At 45.0% G+C, this 24953-nt stretch overlaps 1 protein-coding gene across 2 annotated transcripts; it reads left to right on the forward strand.

The window, feature by feature from the left end:
• The first annotated feature begins 7367 nt into the window (after positions 1 to 7367).
• On the forward strand, positions 7368 to 23425 carry CREB3L1 (cAMP responsive element binding protein 3 like 1). Of its 2 annotated transcripts, XM_053448816.1 has the most exons (12): positions 7368 to 7928; positions 17024 to 17231; positions 17762 to 17910; positions 18032 to 18107; positions 18436 to 18593; positions 18714 to 18863; positions 19077 to 19135; positions 19770 to 19838; positions 20834 to 20933; positions 21569 to 21695; positions 21932 to 22148; positions 22733 to 23425. In XM_053448816.1, the coding sequence occupies exons 1-12, from the start codon at positions 7842 to 7844 to the stop codon at positions 22755 to 22757; spliced, it is 1425 nt and encodes a 474-aa protein (XP_053304791.1). In that variant the 5' UTR covers positions 7368 to 7841; the 3' UTR covers positions 22758 to 23425. The 2 variants fall into 2 exon arrangements, with proteins under 2 accessions (XP_053304791.1, XP_053304792.1); XM_053448817.1 differs by lacking the exon at positions 21569 to 21695.
• The last annotated feature ends 1528 nt before the right edge of the window (positions 23426 to 24953 follow it).

Below are 24953 nucleotides of genomic sequence, written 5' to 3' on the forward strand. Positions count from 1 at the left end.
CGGGCCTTCAGTGTAACTTTTCTTCTAAAAAAAAAATGAATCAGTGGCTGTAATGTTGCTCTAGTTTCTGAGTATTTGGCGGAAACCAGGCTGTCAGTACCTGGCAGGAGATAGGCAAACAGACTAAGAACCAAAGCCCTTCCATAAGCTGTCGCTCTGGGGAATGTGTAACCGAGCACAGAAAGGCAAATAACCATCAGGACTGTGAGCGAGATCCTTACGGGATGGGATTCAGACAGAAAATTCACCTTTAAACATATGGGCACACCACCTAACATATGGGCAAATCACCCAACATATAGGCAAATCACCCATACATTGGCTCAGATTAACAGATTCTGCAACTTTGTCTTTCGAACCACCTATTATTTTTAATCAGTAAATAATATGTTACATGGATAAGAGCATCCAATCATTTTCCCAAAGAAAAAAATTATATTTCAAATATTTTCAGCTTTCTTTTTTCTTCTTCAAGGTGAATGAATGTTACCCGGTATATCTGTAGATTGCCTTTACGTTTCACACAGATATATTTATAAATATTTTGAAACTGATATGATAACTATATGGGATTCTGTTATTTCTATTATGCTTCTATTCTTGCTAATTCCCTTATTGCAATTACTTAATTCCATTTAGATAAATCTCAAAGCAATGTCAATACTGGGAGTGAATGAATGAGCGCTTAGGTTCCTAATAATTGAAGAAATCAGGTTCGACCTGAAAAAAAGTTCATATTTTTGTATGTAAATGAAATAGTTAACAGACACCAGGAATTGGCAAGCTATAGGTATTCCAGCAAATATTATTACACTTAGCGTGAGGGTGGCCAGATGAGTGTGATAGGAGTGGCTGCCAACAGCAAATGGAATATGAGAATTTGCCAGTTCTTGATAACCACATCAGCATCACAAAGTATGTTGGGCATTACCAAGCCCCAGCACTGTAAGCCATCACGAGGGCCTGAGGTTTCCTGTAAAAAGTAGTTTAGAAAGTGGTGTCCGGAGACCCTGGGAGAGGATTAAGCTGGGACCTTATTACAAGGCTGTGGTTCGTTCTACGCTGAGTTCTGTGGTTTTTCCTAACATAGCCGATCTCACTTATCATAAACCATGAAGCGAGTATATGTGTGCTTAACCCCTCTATAGGACCCTACACAGATAACCAGCCACGGACTATCACTCTGATCATCCTCACGAGGTATCATCCCTTTGTGGTTTAATGATACCGAAAGCCATATTTTTCTAGATCCCAGCTGGCCCTTTAATAACCCCAATTGAGGCAGTTCTTATGACTCGGATAATGTTCTGTGATCTCGAGGTGAGTTTGACCATTTTATTGAGTGCACGCACATCGTTCTTCCTTGGTTTGCTAAGAGTGGTGGAAGTGCTACATCTTCAGGAGGGAATCTTTTAACCCCCTTTGGAGGTGTAAATCTTTGAACGTGAACGCACAGTTCATTATTTTAGACGTCCAAATGTTTCCTTAATTATATACTGCAGTCTGGGGGTCACCATATGGCGGGCAGAGTATCCAATTCACAGAATGAAGGCTTAATGCGGAAAGCAGAATTGTCTGTGACCCGTGTGTTAGGAAACTAAAAGCAAACCTCCCCTTGTAGCCCGATTATAGTAGACTGCAAGCTCTGTGGAGTAGACGATACAGTGATTTATAAGATAGATTGGAAGCTTTGAAGAGCAAACTTTGAGCTCTATTGCACTTTGGAAGCTCTGCCTGCTCTTGCAGTTCATTGTCTCCGACTTAAATCTTGTTTGGGTGGATAGATGGTGGGATACTAAACAGGTCATTAGGGGGACTGCAAGCCATAGAAAATGATTTTGCCCTGAGCAGATATCCAGAACCATGCGTCCTATTAAAGGGACAGGCAGCTAACTCTATGGTGTGATAACCTTCGGCGTTTCCGTTTCTTAAGAGAAACCCGTCTGCCTCGTATGTTCTGCTCCAGAGCCTGTGCCGGACATGGGATCTTAAGTACCGGACATGGGATCTTAAGTACCGGACATGGGACCGTAAGTACCGGACATGGGATCTTAAGTCTTTGATGTATTTAAAGGTACAAAAAGGAGGGTCGATAAAATCCCAAACTAGTTCCCAGGTCTGAAATGTAGCCCACCAGAGTTGGGTTAAACATTCAACCTGCAAAATTCATTGATCCCCCATCTCAGCATCTTTGGAGGATCCACTTGGCCCTTCGTGGAGGCCAGGAGATCAATAAGCAGATCCAAAGGACGTCAACACCCTGGACCCTGTTCTACTGCTCATCCTTTCCTCCTGAAAGAATCCACCTGGAGTAGCATTATACATACACTATAGTTGTGACTAACAGGGGACTGCCGTGGCATGTGCTTCTAGATACATTTCCATTTGCAATTAAACCAATTTGCAACCAAATTTTACCATGAAAAAGGCAGCCACAGATGAACAAAATGCGAATGCATGAAGCGGGGGTAATAATGTCTTTTGGATGTTTATGATCCCGTGTTCATTTGAGTACATGCGATAATGAAACCCGGAATCACACGCAACGGCCAAAGCTAGTCTGAGGACTGACTAAGAGCCCGTGCAAGTGACGTAAAATTGTGAGTTTGTCGAATGAGCGGGTTGCCATGGATACTTTGACGCAACGGTCACAAGTCATAATGAAAAATAGAATGGAAATAACTATGAGAAATCCGCTGGACTGATGGGGAGAGCCGCGTTCCTTATCAACACCCAGCCAGTTTAACTCGTTCAGTGGTTTGGTAGCCAAAAGCCTTAAAACTATTAACATTTTAATAAAGGAATTATCCATTAAATAGCGTTCATTTAACATTTTCCTTTTGATATATCGAATGTGGTCATTACACCACGGATAAGGATACTTTGTAACTATCTCATAATATATATTTTCACATCACGATGTCTTCTTATTGTGTTATATTGTGTTCCTTAATGTATCAATGTCCCAATATTTTCCAAGAGATTGCAAGCTCTGAGGCCAGGGTCTCCTTATTAAAGGGGCAAAGTGATCTAGAACCGAAAAAGGAACACTCAGCAGGCAGGGTCGGTCCTTTACAGCTAGGACTCCGGGACAAAAAGTATTTGTTGCCCCCCAAACACTTTGTGTCTTTATTACCAGTGTAGACTTTTTGTGCCCACCCTACAGTGCGTTGCAGAGGCTTCCGCGGCACGTCTGGCAGGTGCTGGATCTGCTTTCACGTATTGGGGGGCATCTTGTAGGGCAACAGCCAGCGCCCCCTCCCTTATCCAAGAACCCCAGGAAGCGACTCCATTTTTACCAGTATACCGCGACAATATTCATTTCAGCTTAACCCATGGCTGGCTGGATTTAAATGGGCAAGCAAGGGGTTAATGCAGGGAGATTTTTAGGTATTCCTGTAGGTCAAATGGAGTTTGGGGTCAGCTGGGGGCGGATGGGGTGCGGTTGCCTCGTCTCCCCAGGGTTTTCTTCCTACATCAATGACCACTAAGATGCAGCTTTAATCACACTCCAGAAAAGCTGCAATTTGGCGAGAAAAAAACGCAAGAGAAAGAAAACCCCAAACTACCAATTCCGTCCTGTCTCCCCACAATCCTGCCGGCTCTGTTTGTGTCTCCTCTCCCTTTGGATCTAATTAGAGGGTCCCTCGCTGCAGGCCTCGTGCCCCCACACGTAGAGACAAAAAGGCTTCTTCCACGCCTTTAACCCTTTCATTTCTCAAAAGCGTTGGGAACCTTATGTCCTCGCAGTCATCCCAAACCAATAGGACAACCTGCAAAAATTAGCACACCTCCCGACATTTCAAACGGCCCTTTTGGTTTCAGGGTGTTTGGCGAAAGATGCGGTTAGCGAACGGGGATTTACAGGACTTTCTATGTGACTTTTGGGACCTACTGACAGCTACTTTTTAACGCTTTCAGAAAAAGAATTGTGTGTTTTATTTATAAACGCAGCGCCTGCTGATTATAAACACATGGTTGGGGCTTTTAGGGCTGTAGAACCCTGCAATACATTCTGAAATCCTAAAAAGAGAGGGGCATCAGGGGAGGAAAGAGGGAGTTTGGTCCCAAAGAGGGACTGTCCTTTTCTAAAGAGGGACAATTGGGAGTTATGCATTTAGATTAATCATGCGCCAAATAATTTTATCAAAATATGACACTTTGTTACCTTGAGATAAAGAAGGTTCTATAACTCATTAGCCATATAGCTCAGGGTGAAACCCATCATGCTGCGGCCATCCAATAGCCCGGGGTGTCCTCTAGAACCAGGACACCGAAACTCCCTGCATTAACCACGTTACCGTCTAAGGATCAAACAAAACTTTTTGGCCGCAAGTAACGAAGCATCAATTACAGTAATTTCAGTAAAGTTCAGGTCATAGGCTGCACATAAATCATTATTATTATTATTTATTGTTTTATATATAGCGCCATCATATTCCGCGTCGCTGTACAACGGGGTGATTTTACATTTTGGGGGAAAGTGAGACTTTTATGCAGTGTAGAGGATGCTATATTTTGATGCAGAGTGGCAGCGGCATACCACACGGAAGCAGTGCTTAGTCTTTACTGGCGCTGAACAGGTTAATATGTTCACTGGAGATTTGTCTTGCTGTATTTAGTTAGCAGACACCGTAAGGAAGCCCTGCTGGTTTATATAAGGGTGGAGCGTTGGTGAGATATACATCTACTGTTAAAATCCATGTATTTTTGTTTCCTCTGAGCCCTTAATTGTTGCCCGTCCCTTTAATTATAGTGCTGCAGAACGGCAAGAATTGCCCTGCCTGGAAGGGAACGGACTCCCAGAGTAGGAATTAGCGAGCGATACCGAGCTTTACTGGGAGCAGTCCAAAAAATGTCATATAATACATGCCACTCATTACCGCGGCAACTCAGCGAAGGGTAGACCGTAGACGCCAGGTAAAGACAAAAAAAGTACATTTTGTAAACATCGTAAATTTGGTAAATTTTGTAAAAAAAAATTAATTACATCATGGCAGCATTGAAATGAAGTGATCCGCAAGACCTTCCTTTCCTATGCTAACTAACTAATGGACAGATCCAGAGCCCAAATCTAGGGATGGGGGGCTGGCAGAATTAGGGTCACCTGGGATTATATTGCAGATGTCAGCCATTGGCGAGATGCTTTTCAGCACCTAATTTGTCCGGGGTTTGCAGATGCCCCTGTTGCCCTTGCTGGATCCATCCGGCCAAATAGAAGAGTAAGCAGGCAAGAAGAGATTGGCCTCGAGCCTTAGTCATTGAGTTTTGCTCAAGTCAAGTTGGGCTGGCCTGCTGGATGAAGAAAGTTCTCAAAACAATCCTACGAAAGGAGAGTAGGATTGCTAGCCAGCTTGGCTCCGGCGTGCGCTCTTTGCTTTTGGCACGAGCCAAGCTCTAGAATGTTAGGGCTTGTTACTTGTTACTATCCATACACCCTTATCTTTAGCCCCAACAATGGCTAAGATATAACTCACATCAGCGTTAGCCCCAAAGATGGCACCCAACCCGTGAAATATTTTAAGACCAAAGCCACAAAGCCTTATCCATCCAACTGTGACCTCATCATTAAGACCACATCAGAACGCAAACCTGCCGCAGTGTGACATCATCGACGCAAACAGCCTGTGCTTTACCACCCTCCTTCTTTAGGAACGGGATCATCCTTTCAATTCATCCTGAAATAGTATGGGTTATTAAAATTTTAGAAGATCCCTCACCCTCTTCAATCTTAACACTAACATAAAGCATATGAAGGGGTTAATAACACCACGGAATGTAGAATTGCCCGTTACGTTACGTATCGGATTGTATGAGAGCCTTTGGCGGATGAGGAGTTAACGTTATTTTAGGCGCTTTGTTTGCTTTAATGGTTTGGGTGACGGGAAGGGAGTAGTTTGGGGTTTAGGATGGAAAGGATTGGGCTAGAAGAGTCTCTAAAATCCACGAGATTTGGGGGGATTTTATAGGAATTGTATAAAGTGGTTTTGTATTCGGTAGAAAATATTAATAACATTTTTCATACTTTTCTCTAGGAAATAGGTGGCAAAATTCCATTTGTTTTTCACTTTTTTCTGTGTATCAAATTCTCTTTTTTTAGGTCAGCGGGGTTTAAAAATAATGAACTCTACAGAGATTTTTATAGAACCGTTAGGTATATGAAATATAAAAAAAAAAGATTAAGAAGCTGCACTTGGCCCCCGCTGGTCACTGTCTTTCTTCCAGGGGTAAATTGGGGTAAATTGGTGCGATCTCGAGTCTGAGGTCATGGGGCTGCATCGTAGGGCAGACTTGGTGAGCCCGGCTGGGATGTCACACCAAAGTTACACTTTGCGTTACATGTTCCACCCACTACACAAAGTGTTATCTACACTGGCTCCTCGGTGACATCTTCTAATGTAACTTTACTGACAGGGTGGTAGATAAGTGGAACAGCCTCCCAGCAGACATGGGGAAGGCTAATACAGTGAGGGAATTTAAACATGCATGGGATAGGCATGTGGCTTCTGAATCTAAGACGAGACCAACGACTGATTAAGGTTTAAGTTTTTACAGCAGGAGAAAGACGGGGGCCGAATGGGGCAGATTCTAGTGCTCAGGCAAAGATATTCTAGGGAATGATATCACTTAAATATTTACACATATTAATATCATATATAAAGGAACATATCAGTATATATTGAATAAGATCCCACCTTGGGGTCTCATTGATTTGTATTTCTTAGGTAGGACCCTCAGCTTCAGAATGATGCCTTCAGTATGCAGAGCGCTCAGGGGGTCAATGACCAGATATTGGGATTATTTGATTTAGGGATTACAGTTACAATGTATCAGTTTATTGTTTCAGTGAAAATTAATTGCATGCATGATGTTCAGAAGTAGCAGAAGGGGTTCAGTGTCTTTTGGGGTATTTATCAGGGTATCAGGGCACAATTTACCCACCCCACATATCCATCACACTCACTAGATCACCATCACTTACTGTACAGGAGTTGCTAGCTGAGCTACAGACAGGAAAGTGTTAACACCAGGATTAGGGCGTGACATATGCTTGGCCTATATGCATATTTACGAAGGGGCGTGGACTGGCTCGGTATATTCCGCTGTATTTGTTCATATTAATGAGGAGGGCGTGTTTTGAGGGTTCTCGGCTCCGGCTGCTGCTGACAGCTGGAGAGAGTCACCGGGAGACACGGACAGACGGAGCCCGGGACCGGGAGGGACAAACACCGAGGCTGGGAGAGCATCTTAGCATGTGCCGGGAGAGAACACAGGAGCCCGCACCCCACTTTCACCTGGGCATCCCGGCTGCCCCTGACACCCGCCACCGAGCCCCAATCCCTGCACCCACCGACCCCCTGCACCCCACATCAGTCATTCCAGCGCTCCTCGCCTATCCTCATCACTGCACCCCTGAACTTGCACTCCCCCCTCTCTAGCCCTATTGCCCCTCACCCAGTACCTGCTGACCCCAAGTATTGCCTGTTTAATTCCTGTCCTTCCCAATACCCCACAGCCTGCCCCCCTTATACCCCACAGCCTGCCCCCCTTATACCCCACAGCCTACCTCCCTTATACCCCACACCCTGTCCCCTATTTGCCCAATACCCCAGTGACTGCCCCATACACCCCACCAATTCCTTTTTGCACTGCAGTCCAGCACCCATCGCATACTCAGCACCCCCTTAGCTGCTGGACTGCAAGCTGCACTTTTAGCATCACCCCTCTGCCCCATGGTCTGTGGACCCGATACTAGCCCCTGACCCCCTTTTCCCCTAGCCCCCAGTTCTGGTTCCCATGGGTGACAGTCAGAGCCGGTGATTCTGATATTAAGACTCACAATGGAGAGCGTCCCGCAGGACAGGAACTTCCACAGCCCCTTCCTGGAGCTTGAGGACTTCACCGAGGCAGATTTCATGAGCAATGTGGTAAGACTGTGACCCGTCTGTGTGTGGAAGTAACTAATATAGACAGACAGACTGTAATGGAACTATTTTACCGAGAGGGTGATAGATACGTGGAATAGCCTCCCAGCAGAAGTGGTAGACGCTAATACAGTGGGGGATTTAAACATGCAAGGGGTAGGCATATGGCTCCTGAATCTAAGACAAGACCAACAACAGATTTTTGTTTGAGAAATAGTAGAAAGGGGCGACTAGATGGGGGCCGAATGGGGCCGATCGGCTGTCAAAAAATGATTAAATTTAATTGCAAACTAGCTATTATTGGATACTTTGCTGTCTGAGAGGCCGATTTAACAAGTCACTTGCAGCAAGCATTAATAATTGAGTTGACCTTTCAATGTGCCACCAAGACCCCTGACACAAACCCAAATCAAGCCTGTGCATCTGGTGCAGCTGCAGTGGATTGCATGCTCTTGGGCTCACTCTCTGCATTCCTGCTGTGTAGTGCTTCAGGCTCTGTTACAGCGAGGCAGAGCTGTCATCTCTAGTTACCGGATCACAGGCAGCCGTTCCCATGAAAGCCGCCGCTCGCTTTTCTTCTGTGTGTTTTCCTTTCACAGGATTGGGGTTCCGGGTTTCTCGTCATCGCACCTACATTTACAGGCTCCACAATAGGCCACGATATACCGCTTAGCAGCCTGTCCTCCGCTGTGCTGTATGGAGACCCCAGGACTGGTCACGACGGCTAGTGTTAGTTAAGACCCCAATATATATATATATATATATTTAGTGTACAGTGGCCTTTTTGCCATTGGGAACTCGCTGCTACATGGGAATGGATAATCAGACCCTCTTCTAATGAAAATGGGGGTGATCTGGGTACCAGGGGGTTAACGGCTTTGCTTTCAGGATATTCTATATATCTATTATAAAACAATCCCCTAAATGCCTTTGGGGAAGCACTTATACCCCCTCCTCCTGCAGGAAATGGTTAACTGCCCATAGAATTGGGCCATAAAGCTTACACCTTAACCACCTACCATTGGGTTATAAAGGCAAAGGTCGTGGTCTTCTGACCAAAGCTGCCACACAGGTGACCTCCGCTCCTGACCCCTGTACCTCGCTGCTTGTTATGACTGGATCACTATGCTAGATATGCCCCCGCCTCTAGCTGTCGTTGGACTCCCATAACAGTCTGGTGACCAGCTGAGAGTGCTGGGAGTTTTAATCCATTAATGACATGATAGACAACCTAGTCCTAGTCCTCCAACTGCTACGGACTACAAGTCCCATGATGCTCAGGATAATCCTGGTCCGCAGCAGATGGAAGCACAAATTATGAGTGTATCCCGGACCATGTGAATCACCAAGCCCCCCAGAGAGTCCACCCCATCCAGACAGACAATGTGTCAGCACTTCATTGTTTCAAAATAGTATGAGAGTTTTTATGTACAATGTAGCGAGTTTTTCTTCGTCTAAAAGGAAAATAATAATATTTAACCATGTTTATTTTTTATTATTGGCTCTTGTTTCAGAGATTAAACTCTTTGTGTCCTTCAGGCTTATCGACCATTTGTGGGTTTCTTGGTGAGGTCTGAGATTACGCTTGGAGTTAAGTGATGGTTACATTAGGATAAGTAATAATATCTCTTCCTGAGAAAGGGTTTAGTTATGTTTAACCGGGGATCATTCTTCCTTACCTCTGGTTTAGTCGCACGGACTTTAGGACCGGCCTTGCTGATCTAGTGTTGTTGACATTGGGGTTTAGGCTTGCCGGCTGGTGGTTGTCCTCTCTTGGTGGCCAGTTTGATTAGTAACAGTAAATTGTTACAAGTCTCACTAATGTGGGGTCAGTGCTCAGGTGCAAACAAAGATTTGGGGCAGTTTTCTGTCTGACTATTGGGGCCAGAAGCAAGATTTTGACATCTGCCATGGTAGATGGGCATCTATTCTCAAGTCATCTCATGATGTTGATGCAGTTTGATGGTAAATGTCTCTGATTTACGAAACGTTGTGTTAGGTGTAGATCACAATTGTCTTGGGTCACCGAGTCCCCAACTCGTGGTTGACATCATTGGTTGATGTCATTTTTCAGGGGTTGGTTTGAATAGTAGGGTCCTTGCTGGTCCTACATATGGATCACAGTAATCATAGAGAATGATATTCATTGCAATGTTTTATTCTTAACAGCACTTGTCTGAAGATGTCTAACCCTAAGGTTTGTTTGGAGGTTCTAATTTTTGTGTCTGGCAGAATTCATTAGCGCAGATGATGTAAGGTTCTCAAGTTGAGTAGCGTTCCTTCCAAGAACGGGGCACGGGGGTCTGGGTAGGATGTCTATCTATCTTCTGGTTAAGTCATCATCTTAAGTGGAATTCCCTGCTGTCTTTCTAACAAGATTCTTTAGTGCTTTATGATTCGGAACTAACAATTTTCGAATAATTGGTCTTATGCCAATCCTACTCCAAACTTTTCCAAAATGGCCATTACAGACCTCAGACGTACTGACCAGCGACAGTGCTGGGGGAAGGGGGTGATCGGGGTGGGCCGGACCTCACAGCGTGGAAATGTCAGTGCAGATGACAGTCTTCAGACAGAACTGAAATCCAGGAAGTGCCTTAAGAAAATATTTACAGTCAGTTATGAGAGTTTGCTGTGAGTGCGTGGGGTCATTGCGGAGGGGAACCCTGGAGAGTTGACACACATTATTGCAGAGTGTCAGCTGTCTGATGCTCAACACGACAGTCTCGACAGTCTCGTACTGAGAAATCCTTAGAGCCAAGGGTCTGTCTATTGCACAGAGGCTACCGCAGAGTTCCAAACGCCTCCTGCAAAGTTCGGGTCAGTCTCTGACTCACTGACCCCCTGCAAAGTTGGGGTCAGTCTCTGACTCATTGACCCCATGCAAAGTTGGGGTCAGTCTCTGACTCACTGACCCCCTGCAAAGTTGGGGTCGGTCTCTGACTCATTGACCCCCTGCAAAGTTGGGGTCAGTCTCTGACTCATTGACCACCTGCAAAGTTGGGGTCAGTCTCCAACCCATAGCTCTTGTGCAAAGTTGAGGGTCAGCCTCGTACTGAGTGCACCACTGCAAAGTTGGGGGTCAGTCTCTGACTCATTGACCTCCTGCAAAGTTGGGGGTTTGCCCTCTGCTGATTTAGGGGCCATACTTACAGTATTATCTCAAACAGTCCCCACTCCCGTAGTTTAATGAACGAATGCAGATATCCCATTCTGTAATTCTAAAAATACTGTTTTCGTTCGTTGATTAGTTAATAAGTTGCATGATGTAATATATATCTTCCAGTCTAACTTTCTGTCTCTTTCCCTCACTCTCTTTGCTCCCCTCCCCTCTTTGTTTTTCTCTGCTTTCCTCCCCCACCACTGACATTTTCCATCCTGGTTCACATATCCTGGAGCTTTCTAAGTGACTGAACCATCTCCTTGATTAAATGCAAACACCAGGCGGAGGTGAGGTCCCTGAGCTGCAGCGGTAGAGGCGCGCAGGCTGCGAGACAACCTTTTGCATCCTTACCAGGTTGCAGATGGATTTTAGCATCTCTGACCATCTATCCCTTTAACCGGTCACCTCCTAATTCCATACCCTGTAGAGCGGTCATTGGCAGCTCCTTCGTGCCAGTCTATAAGCACCAAATGTATGTAATCATGTCCTTGTGTGAATTCTACGCACTGGCAGCGTTTGGGATTCCTAGGTATCCAGGTTTAAAGATACCGTTCCACCGACTCCGCCAAACTAATTGTAACATTGCAAACATTGTTTCTCTTAGTGCCAGAAATCCTTCCCTGTAATAATCCTTTAATCACGTAAAATTTTGCCTCCTGTTAATATTTGCCGCAAATACTTAAAAAGTAGGCAACACAAACTTAATGGTTTGTGTAAGTGGAACAGCGCCTTAAAACGGTCAGCCTGCCAAACCTAACCTAATCCCTGTCTGGCAGATAAACACACAATGCAATTTAATGTAGGACAGGACTTGGCATGCCAACAAGGTGCAATGTCTAAATATTGATACTTATTTTACGTATATGCGTGAATCCACAAGATCTACGGGGGGTTGGGGGGATCCCCTGGCACGCTGGATACAGCTTAACACTAAGGCATTCTAGGACAACAGGACAGGTATCGATACAAAGCATGTGGTGTAGGACTGTTTGCATTCAATCTAAACCTTCTTATTGAGAATTCAGGGTGCCTTGTATTTATTGACCCCCATTTTTAGCCTATTACCCCCATGAAGCTTTATCTGCAGAACTGATACCCAGAGTTCTTCTAACATGGTCTGAGTATCGTGAAAGCAGAGGATATAAGGATCTGGAGAACACGTTTCTCCAGGTGTGTGAGATGTAGACCCTGCTCATACAATGTCTTTGCTTTCCACGTTAATCTGGATGACAAGGCTATTTGGAGGCTGCTCAGGACAATCAGATGTTCCTTGTAAACCAACGCAGTACTCCCTATAATTAATCTCAGATCCGGCTGGTTCCTCCAGCCAACTTCTTTTGGATTATCCTCACCCCCTTTTCCACTGGGACCCTCTGAGGGACCGCTCTGAGAAGTGAGCCTCTATGACCCGTAGACAGCGATGTGCTTTCAGCGTGAACTCGGTGGGTATAGATGAGCCGGGGTGCTGTAATTCCCATGGCTTCTCAAGAATTCTGTTCTTGTTGCTGTGGGTTTATGCAGCTGATAGACCTTGATAAATCATCTGTTCTGTTACATCTTCTGGCCGTACCGTAGGATTTCCCCTATGAGTCACACAATAGCAAAAAACTGGACCGCGCACAAGAGCCTCCTGTTTCCTCCCCGCATTCACTAAAATATTGCACATTGCTCAGTCCCTGTCCATTCACCTGTTGTTCTTCGTTGCTGTTGGGCCACGTGCGTCTTCTGGTACGTTGGACTACAGCTTCCACTAACTCACAACATCTGCTGGCGTTTGTAGGGCAGCAGAGGACAACTTGCACATTTCAATAATGCTAAGATTAGGCAGGATTTGGGGAAACTTGCGGGCTTGTGAAATAGGTTTTGGCACTCACAGGGTATCCCCAATTTCAATGCGGACCAAACTCAAGAGCTGATTAGACAACTTTTATACATAAACCCTGAAATGGCATCCCGTACCAGATGGATGGGTTAAGAATGGTTCTTGTGGAAACCTCATACATTTCGGAAAAAAGGAGAAAGGTGGGCAAGACCCCAAAGTATGAAATATACCTAAACATCTATTTTTCTTGCATCCCTTTTCCTTTTTCTAAAGATACATTTTGCTTCAGATTTTATTTGGAGTGATGCATCTCTTCTGTGCTGCTGAGATACATCTTCAGATATTGGTAACTGCGATATTTCGGCGGCATTGCTGATATGCTTATCGGACGTGCTGTAAGTGGAGGCTCTTGGTGGATATGGTATATCTCTTGTTTATAACTTCTTATCGATGTATATTGATCAAAAGAGACTTCAATTCAAATCAAATACAAGTTTTAAGCTAGTTAGCGCGTCTTTGTTTGCTATTAGGTTTGGTGACTTAGCAGACGTTTCTACTAGAAGTCCATCATTTGAATTCAGCCAAGATACCCAAGGGACCATTGGTCGCGTGACACCCAATGTGGCTCAAGTTACTGGAGACTGGAGCACCACTAGGTCCTGTGCATACCTGAAAACAAGTATTTATCTTTAGGAGAAGCTGAAGCTCGCTGCCCCCCTCTTTTTCCGGAGATCGAAGCATTTGGGCTTCACCCTCTTTACTGTATGTTTCTCCCATACTGGATCCTTTGACCCATAGTATTTTACAGAACGTTTCCGTCTATGGGTCCTTTCGATGCCTGTCTCTCCTCAAGCTCTGTATGTCTCTGTTATCAGTATCTCAGTATCACTTTTCTGTCTCAGTGTTTCTCCCCTGTCCCTCTCATGTATAGCTTGAAGGAGAGATGAAGGGGGGGGGCTTGTGGTTGTGATAGAAACAGTAAGATACAAAACAGGATCCAACAAGTAAAAGAAGGAGGAGAAATGCTAGAACCAGAGGTCATAAACTAAAACTAAAAGTTTAGAGGCTTAGATATAATGAAAGAAAGGTTTACTGTAATGAGAGGGTAGCTGATAAATGGAACATCCTTCCAGCAGAAGTGGTATAGGGTAATACAGTGAGGGGATTTAAACATGCATGGGATAGACATACGGCTCCTGAATCTAAGACGAGACCAACGACTGATTAAGGTCTCAGTCTTTACACCTGGTAAAAACACGCGGACCGAATGGTTCTTAATATTATTATTATCTTTTATTTTGATAGCGGCAACAATTTACACAGCGCTTCTCCCAATAGAGATATTCCAAGGATATGACGAAACTAGAATTGAAAGACTGATACGAAGCGATACATTAGGTAGATCGGGCCCTGCCTGCGCTGTCCCAAAGTCACTGTCTCTTTTCTCTCCAGCGTTATCCGACTGCTCCATGTCTATTGCTTGTATCTCTGTTCATCTCTGCGTCTCCACGTTGTCTCTCCCCTCCGTCTCTCCATTCCCTGAATCTCAGGGTGTGCTCTGGTTATACACATTGCTCTGGTTAGAAAGCTGGGCTTTTCTTTGCTTTAAGCAGCTGCTCCTTTGATTTGAAGCCAGTTGGACCTGCCGACCATCTCTGCCTCATCTCACTCCCTCCAGCCGGCACAAGTCTTTCCAATTTCTCTTACTTTTGAACTCTAGGATATTTTTGTGCCGGAAACCTGCCATTCAAACAGATCTCTCCCTCCCAGCCGGTGTGCAGGTCCTGGACTCACGGGAAGCTGCAGCAGACTGTGCTAAACCCTTAAGAGATTTAATCACGTACAGTTAACGGTGGCATTGATTAGGTCCCTGAAATGGAGCAGAAGCCAATTGTTAACCATGCGCTACCCAAGCTTTTGCTTCAAGGAACCCAATAAATTATAATATACAATGATATATATATATATATATATCATTACAATTATAATTATATGTAGAATAGGAAGTAACCGTGACAACATGTAGGGTTTTGTTCTATCATTTCTAGAAATCCTTGTTAGCGGCACTATAGGGGCCGCTGTGATTGTGACCAGTTGATTGCTGGCAGGTCGAGCCCACAGATCTGATGGTGGGTCCATATTTTGTGGGGTACCCCAGGTACGCCTTAGCTTTTTTTTTTATATCGGTGTGATTTGCGCACTCGTTGGTCGCCGGTGTCCACGTACTGTGATCCGCTTTCTTGGTACATGCTTCCCAATCCTACGGAATACGAAGAGACCCGACGTTATTCTGAAATTTTCATTCCGTTGGATGGTTCCCAGGTCTATATTAATAAGATTTTGCAACGTTAAGAAGTTTCTGGATACTGGAGAAAAGCTCCATATGTATTCCATTAAGTTTTTGTTGCACGTGTGTGAGTGGCTTTATTGTGCGCTCCCCGTGTGTGCATACACTTGTATTGTATATTGAGAGTGCGCTCACACTTCCGCTGTGTTCCCGGGGTGTACAAAGCCCCTGAACCGTGCTGTGATTGGGCGCACGCGGCGCATGCCGTGTTGCTTTTGCACACACGTTCCATGAAGCGTGTTTCGGAGTCACTAATACTGATGTCCTCCAGTCTAACCCTGCACTCCTGGGTTCTGCAGCCAGACACGCAGCTCCACTAACTTTCACTGATTTTCCATACTCCATTCCCATTGGCTCGAGCGCGGGTCTAATCAGCCAATCCAGCTCTCATGCCGGCTTTGCTTTCTTACAGGATTAACCCGTTCTTCTCCTTCTCCATGCGTCAAACGGGAAACCGAGGACTCTGTTAGAAAAAGTTCCCCACTGTGGACGCCGTCATGCGTCTGAGTGTCATAAAACTGAAAATATGATCTTTACGTGGTATTCTTAACTCGCATGTCCTGGGGATAAATCAGAGCCAGCCGTGACTGCTTTTTTTCCATTCTTATTTAATACTAAATAAGCGTGACTTGTTATTTAATGCTGAAGGCTAATAGAGCGCAAGCTGGAAACGAACAATGCCATGCAAAGGGTTAACCCAACAAATGCCAGAAGGGCAAACAATCCATTGCAAATGGTTAACTCAACGAGTGCTAGGGTGGAATGCAAATTATTGCAAAAGTGTGTCATAGGAATCTTAAGAAATTAAGGGGTTAAATACCAAATATTAATGATAATTTGCTTTGTTTGCGCGTTTATGTATTACTGACTCCAGTTTCATAATCCTTGGCCGCCTCCTCTGATGATGCAGGAGGATTGTCAGAATGATAGTCCAGAAACAGCAAGGAGGAACATCTCCTCTCTAACAATATCTAAAAATATATACTACCATGAGCACTGTTTAATCAGAAGGTCTTAGCTTGTGTTCCATACGTTTGTAAGCCCTTTTAACCAGTTGTGGTTATTTTTGTTAAAAATCCATTTGAATCGTCTCTGAATGCACCGGTGTAGGGTACAGAAGGAGAGCGAGTGATCAGCAAGCATCTCGATGGAGATTCATTGAGATTCCTGAGCAGAAGCAAAGCCAGAAAATGGCATTGTGTAGTTTTCAGCAGAGAATTTTTAGCAAGTAACCTGAAAAGGCAACGTTTACCCCTGGGGCAGACTCATTAAACAACTCTGTAGAAGTGAAGCCCAGAGCACATCTGATGGAACCTTGGTGGACCAGGATTACGCACCAACATTGTTCATGGTGGACATTTACTGGGGTCTGTGGTGGACAATTTAATGACGTTCTATGGACCTTCACAAACCTTGCCACAGACCCCCGGGCACTTTTCCTATCCCTGTGGTGGACACTCATGTCACGTCCACAGTTACTGTTACCCACGCAAACTATCCACCCAGTCAAAAGTCCTCGTTAATCTATATGATGACTTTCTTTGAATCACACACACAGACATAAATGTAAAAAAAACCCCTTTAACGTAGGAACCCCAAATCTAAGGAGCCCCTTACCAACCCCCCTTTTGATTAATTTAAAAGAATAAGAATTTTGTTTAAATCAGCACAACTTATATATGTAACTACTCATTTTTGTGTCTCTTTGTTATCTATCAATTCATTCCCCGTTCTCTCATTCAAAGTCCTCTCTCTTTTCCTCCCAGCACTTCTCAGAAGCTCTGGATGACTTCTCCAGCGAATTATTTAACAGTTTTTTCGATGACCCTCCTCTGCTGGATCGAGATTCTTTGCTGGACATGGACGTCGAGAGTCCAGCACCAGCCATCCAAGTGGAGCATAGCTATTCATTGAGTGGAGACTCAGCCCCCCAGAGCCCTGCTCTCACTATCAAGGAAGAAGATGAAGAAAGTGGTAAGTGTGACACATGGAAGAACTTCAGCTACCTAGGGCCAAACTATCCTTAGGGCCAAACCATTGTCAGTGGTTTGTGGAAGCAAAGCCTACCGGCAACCCTTACCGAAGGAGCTGTGATAGTTCAGTGCAGTCTACAACATATGGTGGGTAAAATCTTCAAAGAGCAATTAAACTATCAAGGTTTGACTGATTGTCCAATAGTTTTTAGAGGGGGGAGAACCTTCTGAGAACTAACATGTTTTTCATAATTTAAAAGGCATGTGTATTTTTATTGTCTTTATTACTTAAGTTGTCTAGTTCATATTATTCCTAATTATTCCTTTGTTGTTCCTAAACTAAAAAGCACCAAAAGCACACTAAAACCAGGGAGGGTACAGTCATTCACCTGGGCCGGGCATGAGAAAATCCTCATATAGTCAATAGGTTGGCTGGTAGTTTGGTGATGGTCTGCAGATATATTCAGCGGAGTGGGGCTCTGCAGGTCTCTCCATTCGGTAATGCATTAACCGATCTGTGTTGCCCCTCAGAACCCAGCAGTGCCGTCTGGGCGCTGGAGCATGAGCTGTGCTCGTTACTGGTGAAGCAGGAGCATGGTATGACGCCACAGGGAGAACCATCTCAGAGCAGCACGGTCGTGGAACAGGCACAGGGGTCTACGATCCAGCCTGATGAAGAGGTGAGTGAAGGGACCATATAACCGGACATGCATGTGAGCATAAAGTGGGGAGCAGTGGACTGTGGGTTTCCATGGGGGTGCATATGCACCATTCAACATACCTGTCCTGTCTCTCTCCCAGAATGATACCAGAACTCCAATACCGCACATAAAGGCAGAACCAGGGGTCCCAAACCACTTCTTAAATGTTCCAGGAGGTGAGTCGTAAGTGCACAACCCATAGCCATGTTAAGATAATTATTATTATTATTATTTATTATAATCTATTGTCAAGCGTTCCTGATCTTATAATGATTTTGTAACTATCCCTGCAAGATTCCTCGATGCTATAAATGTAACAATCACAGCCCATTAAACGGGACTCCAGCGATTACTGCTCCAGTGCAAAGACTCTGGTCACATGACGGGCCCATAAACTTTATTACTCTTAGGCGGGACCCGTTCATCTTTTGTATCTAGCACTGGGTGCTTTTATTCTCCTCTTATTCATGTCGTTTTGCATTTCCCATCTCTATTCTCTTCTAGAGGTTTTGGCAATGATGCCTCTCACTCCGCCAAGCAGCCACAGCAGTGACAGTGATGGATCTCAGAGCCCCCGATCGTTACCGCCACCCAGTCCAGCACGCCCTGCTCCACGCTCCTCACACGCGATCTCCTCATCACCCCTACTCACTGCTCCCCACGTAAGTACGGCAAGTGTGATGAGATGGCTGGTAGTCGGGTCCTTGACAGTAAGGGGTGGGCAACTGGGCATGCCATCTTCAGATGGTGCATCATATGTGTTTGCATCTTTCGATGATTAGAAGCTTCAAGGCACTTCAGGACCTCTGATGCTGACAGAGGAGGAGAGGCGCACATTGGTTGCTGAGGGGTACCCCATCCCCACCAAACTACCCCTCACTAAGACGGAGGAAAAGGCTCTGAAGAGGGTGCGCAGGAAAATCAAGAACAAGGTGAGGGATCAAGGAACTCTGCAAAGATGAGTAATGGCAGTAAATGGTTGTACTCGCCGCCTCAGCCCTACTAGGACTAACATTTGGCGCAAGCGGCCCTCAGGGATTTGCCCTGTGCTCTAGTACCAGTATATAAAGAGTTCCCTTACCAGTTCCATGACTTAGGACAGGAGAATGGAAGCAGTCTGAGATGTCCACTCTTTATCCCAACAGATCTCAGCCCAGGAAAGTCGACGGAAGAAAAAGGAATACGTGGAATGTTTGGAGAAGAAGTGAGTTTGGAAACGTGTGTACATCTCCTTGTCTTGTATTTACGTACGGCATGCAACTGTGGCGATGTGCCACTGGTGGGAGAGATGCGCTAAGGCAATGATTGGCCACCACAGAAGCCGATACGGCAAAACATAATGCCGTATGTGGGCCTGCGGACATATACATATATATCATCGTAATCATTAATGGTGTACTCGCAGCTACTGAAACCATTGGTATCATCACTGTGAGCGAGGTTACCCTAACAGATCTTTCGTCAGAATATTAAATGTCTTCCACCAGTTTCACGATTTGCATGTCCATCTTAATCATAATCACCGTGTCCATCAGGTGCATGTTTTCTTTTTGTCCCTATGCTTGCTTCTCCTCTCTAATACAAGGTTTTCATTGATATATCCGCAGTTGTCCCAAGTATTTTTTTAAACTATGCATTAATGTCTATGTCAATGTTGGGCAGACTCTGAGTTGCTGGTCGTCTGCAAATCATGATCCTCGGTCACACTCTGATTGGCTTTGGATGATTGGAGTTGTAATGTCGCTATATTTGGATGTCTGCATGCTGCCAGCCTTGGTCTTGTGTGTCCGTGCACCCTGCCTCTTTGCCAAATGTCAGACTTGCTCCTTTTCTTCTAGGGTAGAATCCTTCACATCACAGAACAGTGAGTTGTGGAAAAAAGTGGAGACGCTGGAGAATGCCAACAGGTGAGATCCGAGTCCCAGTGCCTACATAGAGGGCCTACATAACACTGAAGACGTTATGAGTTACATCTAATTCCTCTAAAGATTAAAAAGAATACGCGTAGAATAAGAATGGATCATAGTAATAATAAGAATAATCAATAGAGTATTTGGGGTTTATTCACTAAAGCCAGAGGTTCTGCCCCTTGAATTCAAATGTATTGCGGCATAATTCTCTGCAAGAAGGGCTGACCTGCTCTTGCATAATGTATACTTAACTTGTCTAAGAACTCTTTCGCTATATTGCATAACAAAATCCTAACATATCAACTTCATGGAGTCCAGCCCTACAGTCTGTTTCCATATGTCACCCTGCGTTCAACTTTAACCAGTTTCACAACCCCGCAGTTTGTAAGCCTCTTCTGCCACCTAGTGCTCACACCACAAACAACAGGTGGTAAAAATTTTTGGTTTTCTCACTGAATTAAAGTTGTCTCTAATTCCCAGAGTAACAATTCCATATGTACTCTGATTCCCACAGTAATGATTCCTTGTGTACACAGATACTCAGAGTAACGATTCATGGTGTACATAGATTCTTAGAGTAATGATTCATGGTGTACACTTATTCTTAGAGTAATGATTCATGATGTACATAGATTCTTAGAGTAATGATTCATGATGTACATAGATTCTTAGAGTAATGATTCATGATGTACACGGATTCTTAGAGTAACGATTCATGGTGTACACGGATTCTTAGAGTAACAATTCATGGTGTACACAGATTCTTAGAGTAACGATTCATGGTGTACACAGATTCTCAGAGTAACGATTCATGGTGTATACAGATTCTCGGAGTAAAGATTCATGGTGTACGCAGATTCCCGGAGTAAAGATTCATGGTGTATACGGATTCATAGAGTAACGATTCATGATGTACACTTATTCTTAGAGTAACGATTCATAGCGTACACGGATTCTTGGGATAACGATTTCTTATACACTCTCATCTCCAGGTCTCTGCTGCAGCAGCTACAGAAGCTCCAGGCTCTGGTTACAGGGAAGATGCCACGGCCCTGCAAATTGGCCGCAACACAAACAGGAACCTGCCTCATGGTAATTTATTTTCATGTGCAGTAGGGAGGCAAAGGCGGACATTGCAATGTATTCTGCGGGATGCAGGCAGGCTTACGGTCCTTGGAACAAAGCCAGGGGCCTCTCTCCTATGTATAACAGTAACAAAGCCAGGGGCCCCTCTCGCATGTATAACACTGACACAGCCAGGGGCCCCTCTCGCATGTATAACACTGACACAGCCAGGGGCCCCTCTCGCATATATAACACTGACACAGCCAGGGGCCCCTCTCGCATGTTTAACACTGGCAGAGCCATGGGCCCCTCTCGCATGTATAACACTGACACAGCCAGGGGCCCCTCTCGCATGTATAACACTGACACAGCCAGGGGCCCCTCTCGCATGTATAACACTGACACAGCCAGCTGCCCTTCTCCACGTATAACACTGATACAGCAAGGGGACCATCTACCGTGTATAACACGCTGACACAGCCAGGGACCCCTCTTCAGTGTGGCCATGACGCGGCCTGGGGTTTTCTCCGGTTTGATACTCAGGCTCTCAGGACCTGCTGCTCTTTTGGTAACGCATAGTCTGCCAGCCCCTTCCTTTATTAACACTCACAGACTCTCCTGTACTGTATCTTGTTGGCCTGACGTCTCTCTCCTCTCTGCAGGTTGTGGTGCTTTGCTTCCTTCTTGCCTTTGGTTCCATAATTCCATCCCTGCCAGAATTTTCTTCAGGGTCTCAGACAGTGAAATCAGCCCCTATGTTGACACCCGATCTATACACCCTCAGCCAGAGTAAGACCCTCATCTGATGACCACTTTTGTCTATTCTGCTCCTGTCTCTGACCCAGACCCATCTGTCTTAACCCAGTTGGGTGACACAGACGGCGTGGGGCTTGTGAAATGACATGTAGCTTTAAAAAAAGGGGACAATGGTAGGGGACACATGTAATGCATTTAACTACTAAGCAGAGAATACAGATAAAAGGGGAAGCATTGGACACTAAGTGTTTTTCGTATGCATTTTACAGTCCGCTCCCGAAATCTCCTGTCCTACGATGAGGGGATTGGGTCCACACAGGATGAATCAAGTTCAGTTTTGGGGATCCAGGACAGAGGAAGTTGGACTCCAGACGCAGCAGCTCTCAGCAGGCACACGGAGAACACGGCCCACGAGAGAGAAAAGTACCTGGGAGGAAGAGATCAAGAGAACCAGACAGACAGAGGATTCACGAGGCCGAAGGAGGGGTGAGAAGATTTTCACGATTTTGTCTCCTCTCGTTTAGACATCAGGTTTTATTTTGCACAGCACAAGAAGTAAGAGGTCCAGCATGTGCCCTTTGATGGGTATGCGGACAACTTATTGTAGAAGCGGTATGCCCTAGAGAGCAGCCACAAGGCCAATAGGGATAGGCCCTGACAGATGCATTTTTTATTTGAGAGAAAGTTGATATCAAAGGAAAAAGACCTTCTAGTACTCCAAAGTTGTATCCAGTCTCGCAGTTCCCAAAACGGACTAACAGTCCCCAAAATTGACTAGAATCTTACCAAATTATCATTGCTACTTAATAACCACAGGTACAATTGTTATCACCCTGACACGATACAGGTATAAACCAAGCACTTCTAACATCTGCTAGCAAACTATATATACTATGTATTCCTGCAGCCATTTTTTATGATACATTCATTCTGAGGGAGAAAAGTATATTTTCTCTCTGTACTCAATCAGCCAGAATAATTATCGAAAGACATTGTTAATCCTATAAATTGTTGCCAGATGCGATTATGATGCGAGCCGCTGACATGTCTGACGTTTTTTTTTGTTGCAGGGACAGAAGCTCTGAATTCTTGTAGGGGTCGGGGCAGAGGGAGAGGGTTTGGAAGCTGAACATTCCAGGAAGGCTGCGGGGAAGTCTGGATTCAGACGCTATGGAACTATGGCAATTCTACAGAAGATTTCATCTCAGTCGAGTCTGCTAGAGCCACAGCGGCGGAAGCATGTGCAGGGCCGCAGAGCGTAGAGACTCGCTATGCAAGACGCTCTGCGTGGATCTGGCACATCTGCCCGACCTGTGCCCATTCTGGCAAAAACAGCAGGAGGGGAGCGATCGGTGGACGCGGTATAGAACCAGCAGAGCGTGTTATGTATTCTTACAATATTACTTCATTTGCTGCATCGAAAAGCATTGACGTGGGAGACCCCTCGCTGCCAGATGGGACTGTAGTTCTCTGAAGCCCACCGTTACTCCTACAGCAAGCTTTGTGACAATAAGCCCTGTTTTCAGATTGTGAAGGACTCGTGGCTATACACAAGGATCAACCCTGCATGTTTTATTTTTGAGTCTGGAGCCCTCTCCCTACCGCTGTCCTTGTACAGACCACATCTGTTTTCTGAAGACAATTTCTTTATTAACGCAAGCTTTATATGCATGGGAGGCCCTTTTTTTTCTCCTCTCATTTCTGCTCTCTGCCAGCTTCAATTAAGCAAAATGAAATTAAAAAAAAAAATAGCATCAGCAAAATGCGTTGTGTGTGACTAAATGCGATGGGATTGAGAGGGTGTGATAAAGCCAGGACGCTGAAAATGTCGAGAGGAAGAGTTGGGAGAGTGAGCAAAGGTGGGGAGATGTAGTAAGGGTGGAGAGATCCCAATCCATTGTAGGAAATGTTCCCAGATGCTCGGTCCATGTGCTCTTCATGGGAGATGGTGGAGATGGGTTGGAGTGGAAGGGCTAGTCTTTGCTAAGTGGGCACTGAGTGAGTAAAGCTCAAACACCATTCCTTCCCACCCAGAAATCAGAAGTTCACCTGAGACCTGCTAATGAGCTGTTTCAAGCATTTTGGGGGATGAAGCTCCACAACATCTGGGGTGGCAGCTTGATGATTAGCCCTTTATAACGGGGTATTTAGAGCACCTTTCTTATTCAGATAGCAACATTTTGGTAGGGAACCAAGACTGTTTTATCCTAAATTTATCATGATGGAAGAGTAACAATACCAAATAATTGAGGTATTGTCCAAAATATTTCATTATGTCATGTTGCTGTTTGAGATATTTTGACAGACTAGACTTAGTGAGAAAAAAATCACAAGATAATTGAATGAAGAAAAGGGCTTGGTGAAAACACTCTGACAGCGGGTCTTCTCTGTGTGATTTCACCAAGAGTTAATAAGTCAGCTGCAAATGCATCCAGATGATGGAAAAGTCAGTGAGCACCAACTCCGATGACTCTAAATCATCCTTCCTAACGTTTACAGTTCATATTCACCTAATGAGATCTGGAACTGCATGAGTGACCTGCAGAGGAAATATTCTTCTTGTAATCACAAAGTAACCTGATTAGTTACCCCACACCGAGAACACTCTTACAGTCACACCCCAACAATCACCCCAAACCCAGAACATTCTCATGCTGTCATCTAAACTCAGAACATTCTCATACGGTCATCTCAAACTCAGAACATTCTTATGTTGTCACCCCAAAAGGTGGCACATTCTCATTTAAAGTCAATGGGGCCCCACGCATGCCTCTATTTATGGCGATCCCTAAAAGATCCCCAAATACTCACAACTGACTTCCCGATTCTCTTTCATTCAAGTTCCCATTCCCCCATCATACATTCCCTCTTTTTTGCCTCCCCAGCACATTCACATTCATTCACCTTAATGGAGCACAAGGTCCAAGTGCTGTGGGCCCCTGTAAATTGTCCCTTTTGCCCAGTCTTAAAGACAGCGCCCACACAATGATCCACCACACGATGGTCTATTGCTACCTCACTGCCCAGCAGTCTAAAGCTGGTCCACCACACAGCAGTTTAATGCTTACTCACCACACAGCGGTCAAACAAAGGCCCAAAACCCAATGATCTAATGCAGGCCCACCACCCAGCAGTCTAATGCTTACCCACCACACAGTGGTCTATTTGAAGGCCACCAACCAGAAGTCTAATGCTGACCCACCACTAAACAGTCTAAAACTGGCCCACCACCCAGTGGTCTAATGCTGGCCCACCATACTCTGATCTACTGTGCTTTCACCCTTACTCACT

Source organism: Spea bombifrons, chromosome 10 (assembly GCF_027358695.1).
Source record: "Spea bombifrons isolate aSpeBom1 chromosome 10, aSpeBom1.2.pri, whole genome shotgun sequence".
Taxonomy (NCBI): domain Eukaryota; kingdom Metazoa; phylum Chordata; class Amphibia; order Anura; family Pelobatidae; genus Spea; species Spea bombifrons.

Excerpts from the sequence above, each read along its gene's own strand:
- CREB3L1 (XM_053448816.1), top strand. The coding sequence starts at position 7,842 with ATGGAGAGCGTCCCGCAGGACAGGAACTTCCACAGCCCCTTCCTGGAG. Across the intron at positions 18,864-19,076 it reads GCAGGAAAATCAAGAACAAG|ATCTCAGCCCAGGAAAGTCG; the intron begins GTGAGGGATCAA and ends TTATCCCAACAG. Across the intron at positions 21,696-21,931 it reads TCTATACACCCTCAGCCAGA|TCCGCTCCCGAAATCTCCTG; the intron begins GTAAGACCCTCA and ends TGCATTTTACAG.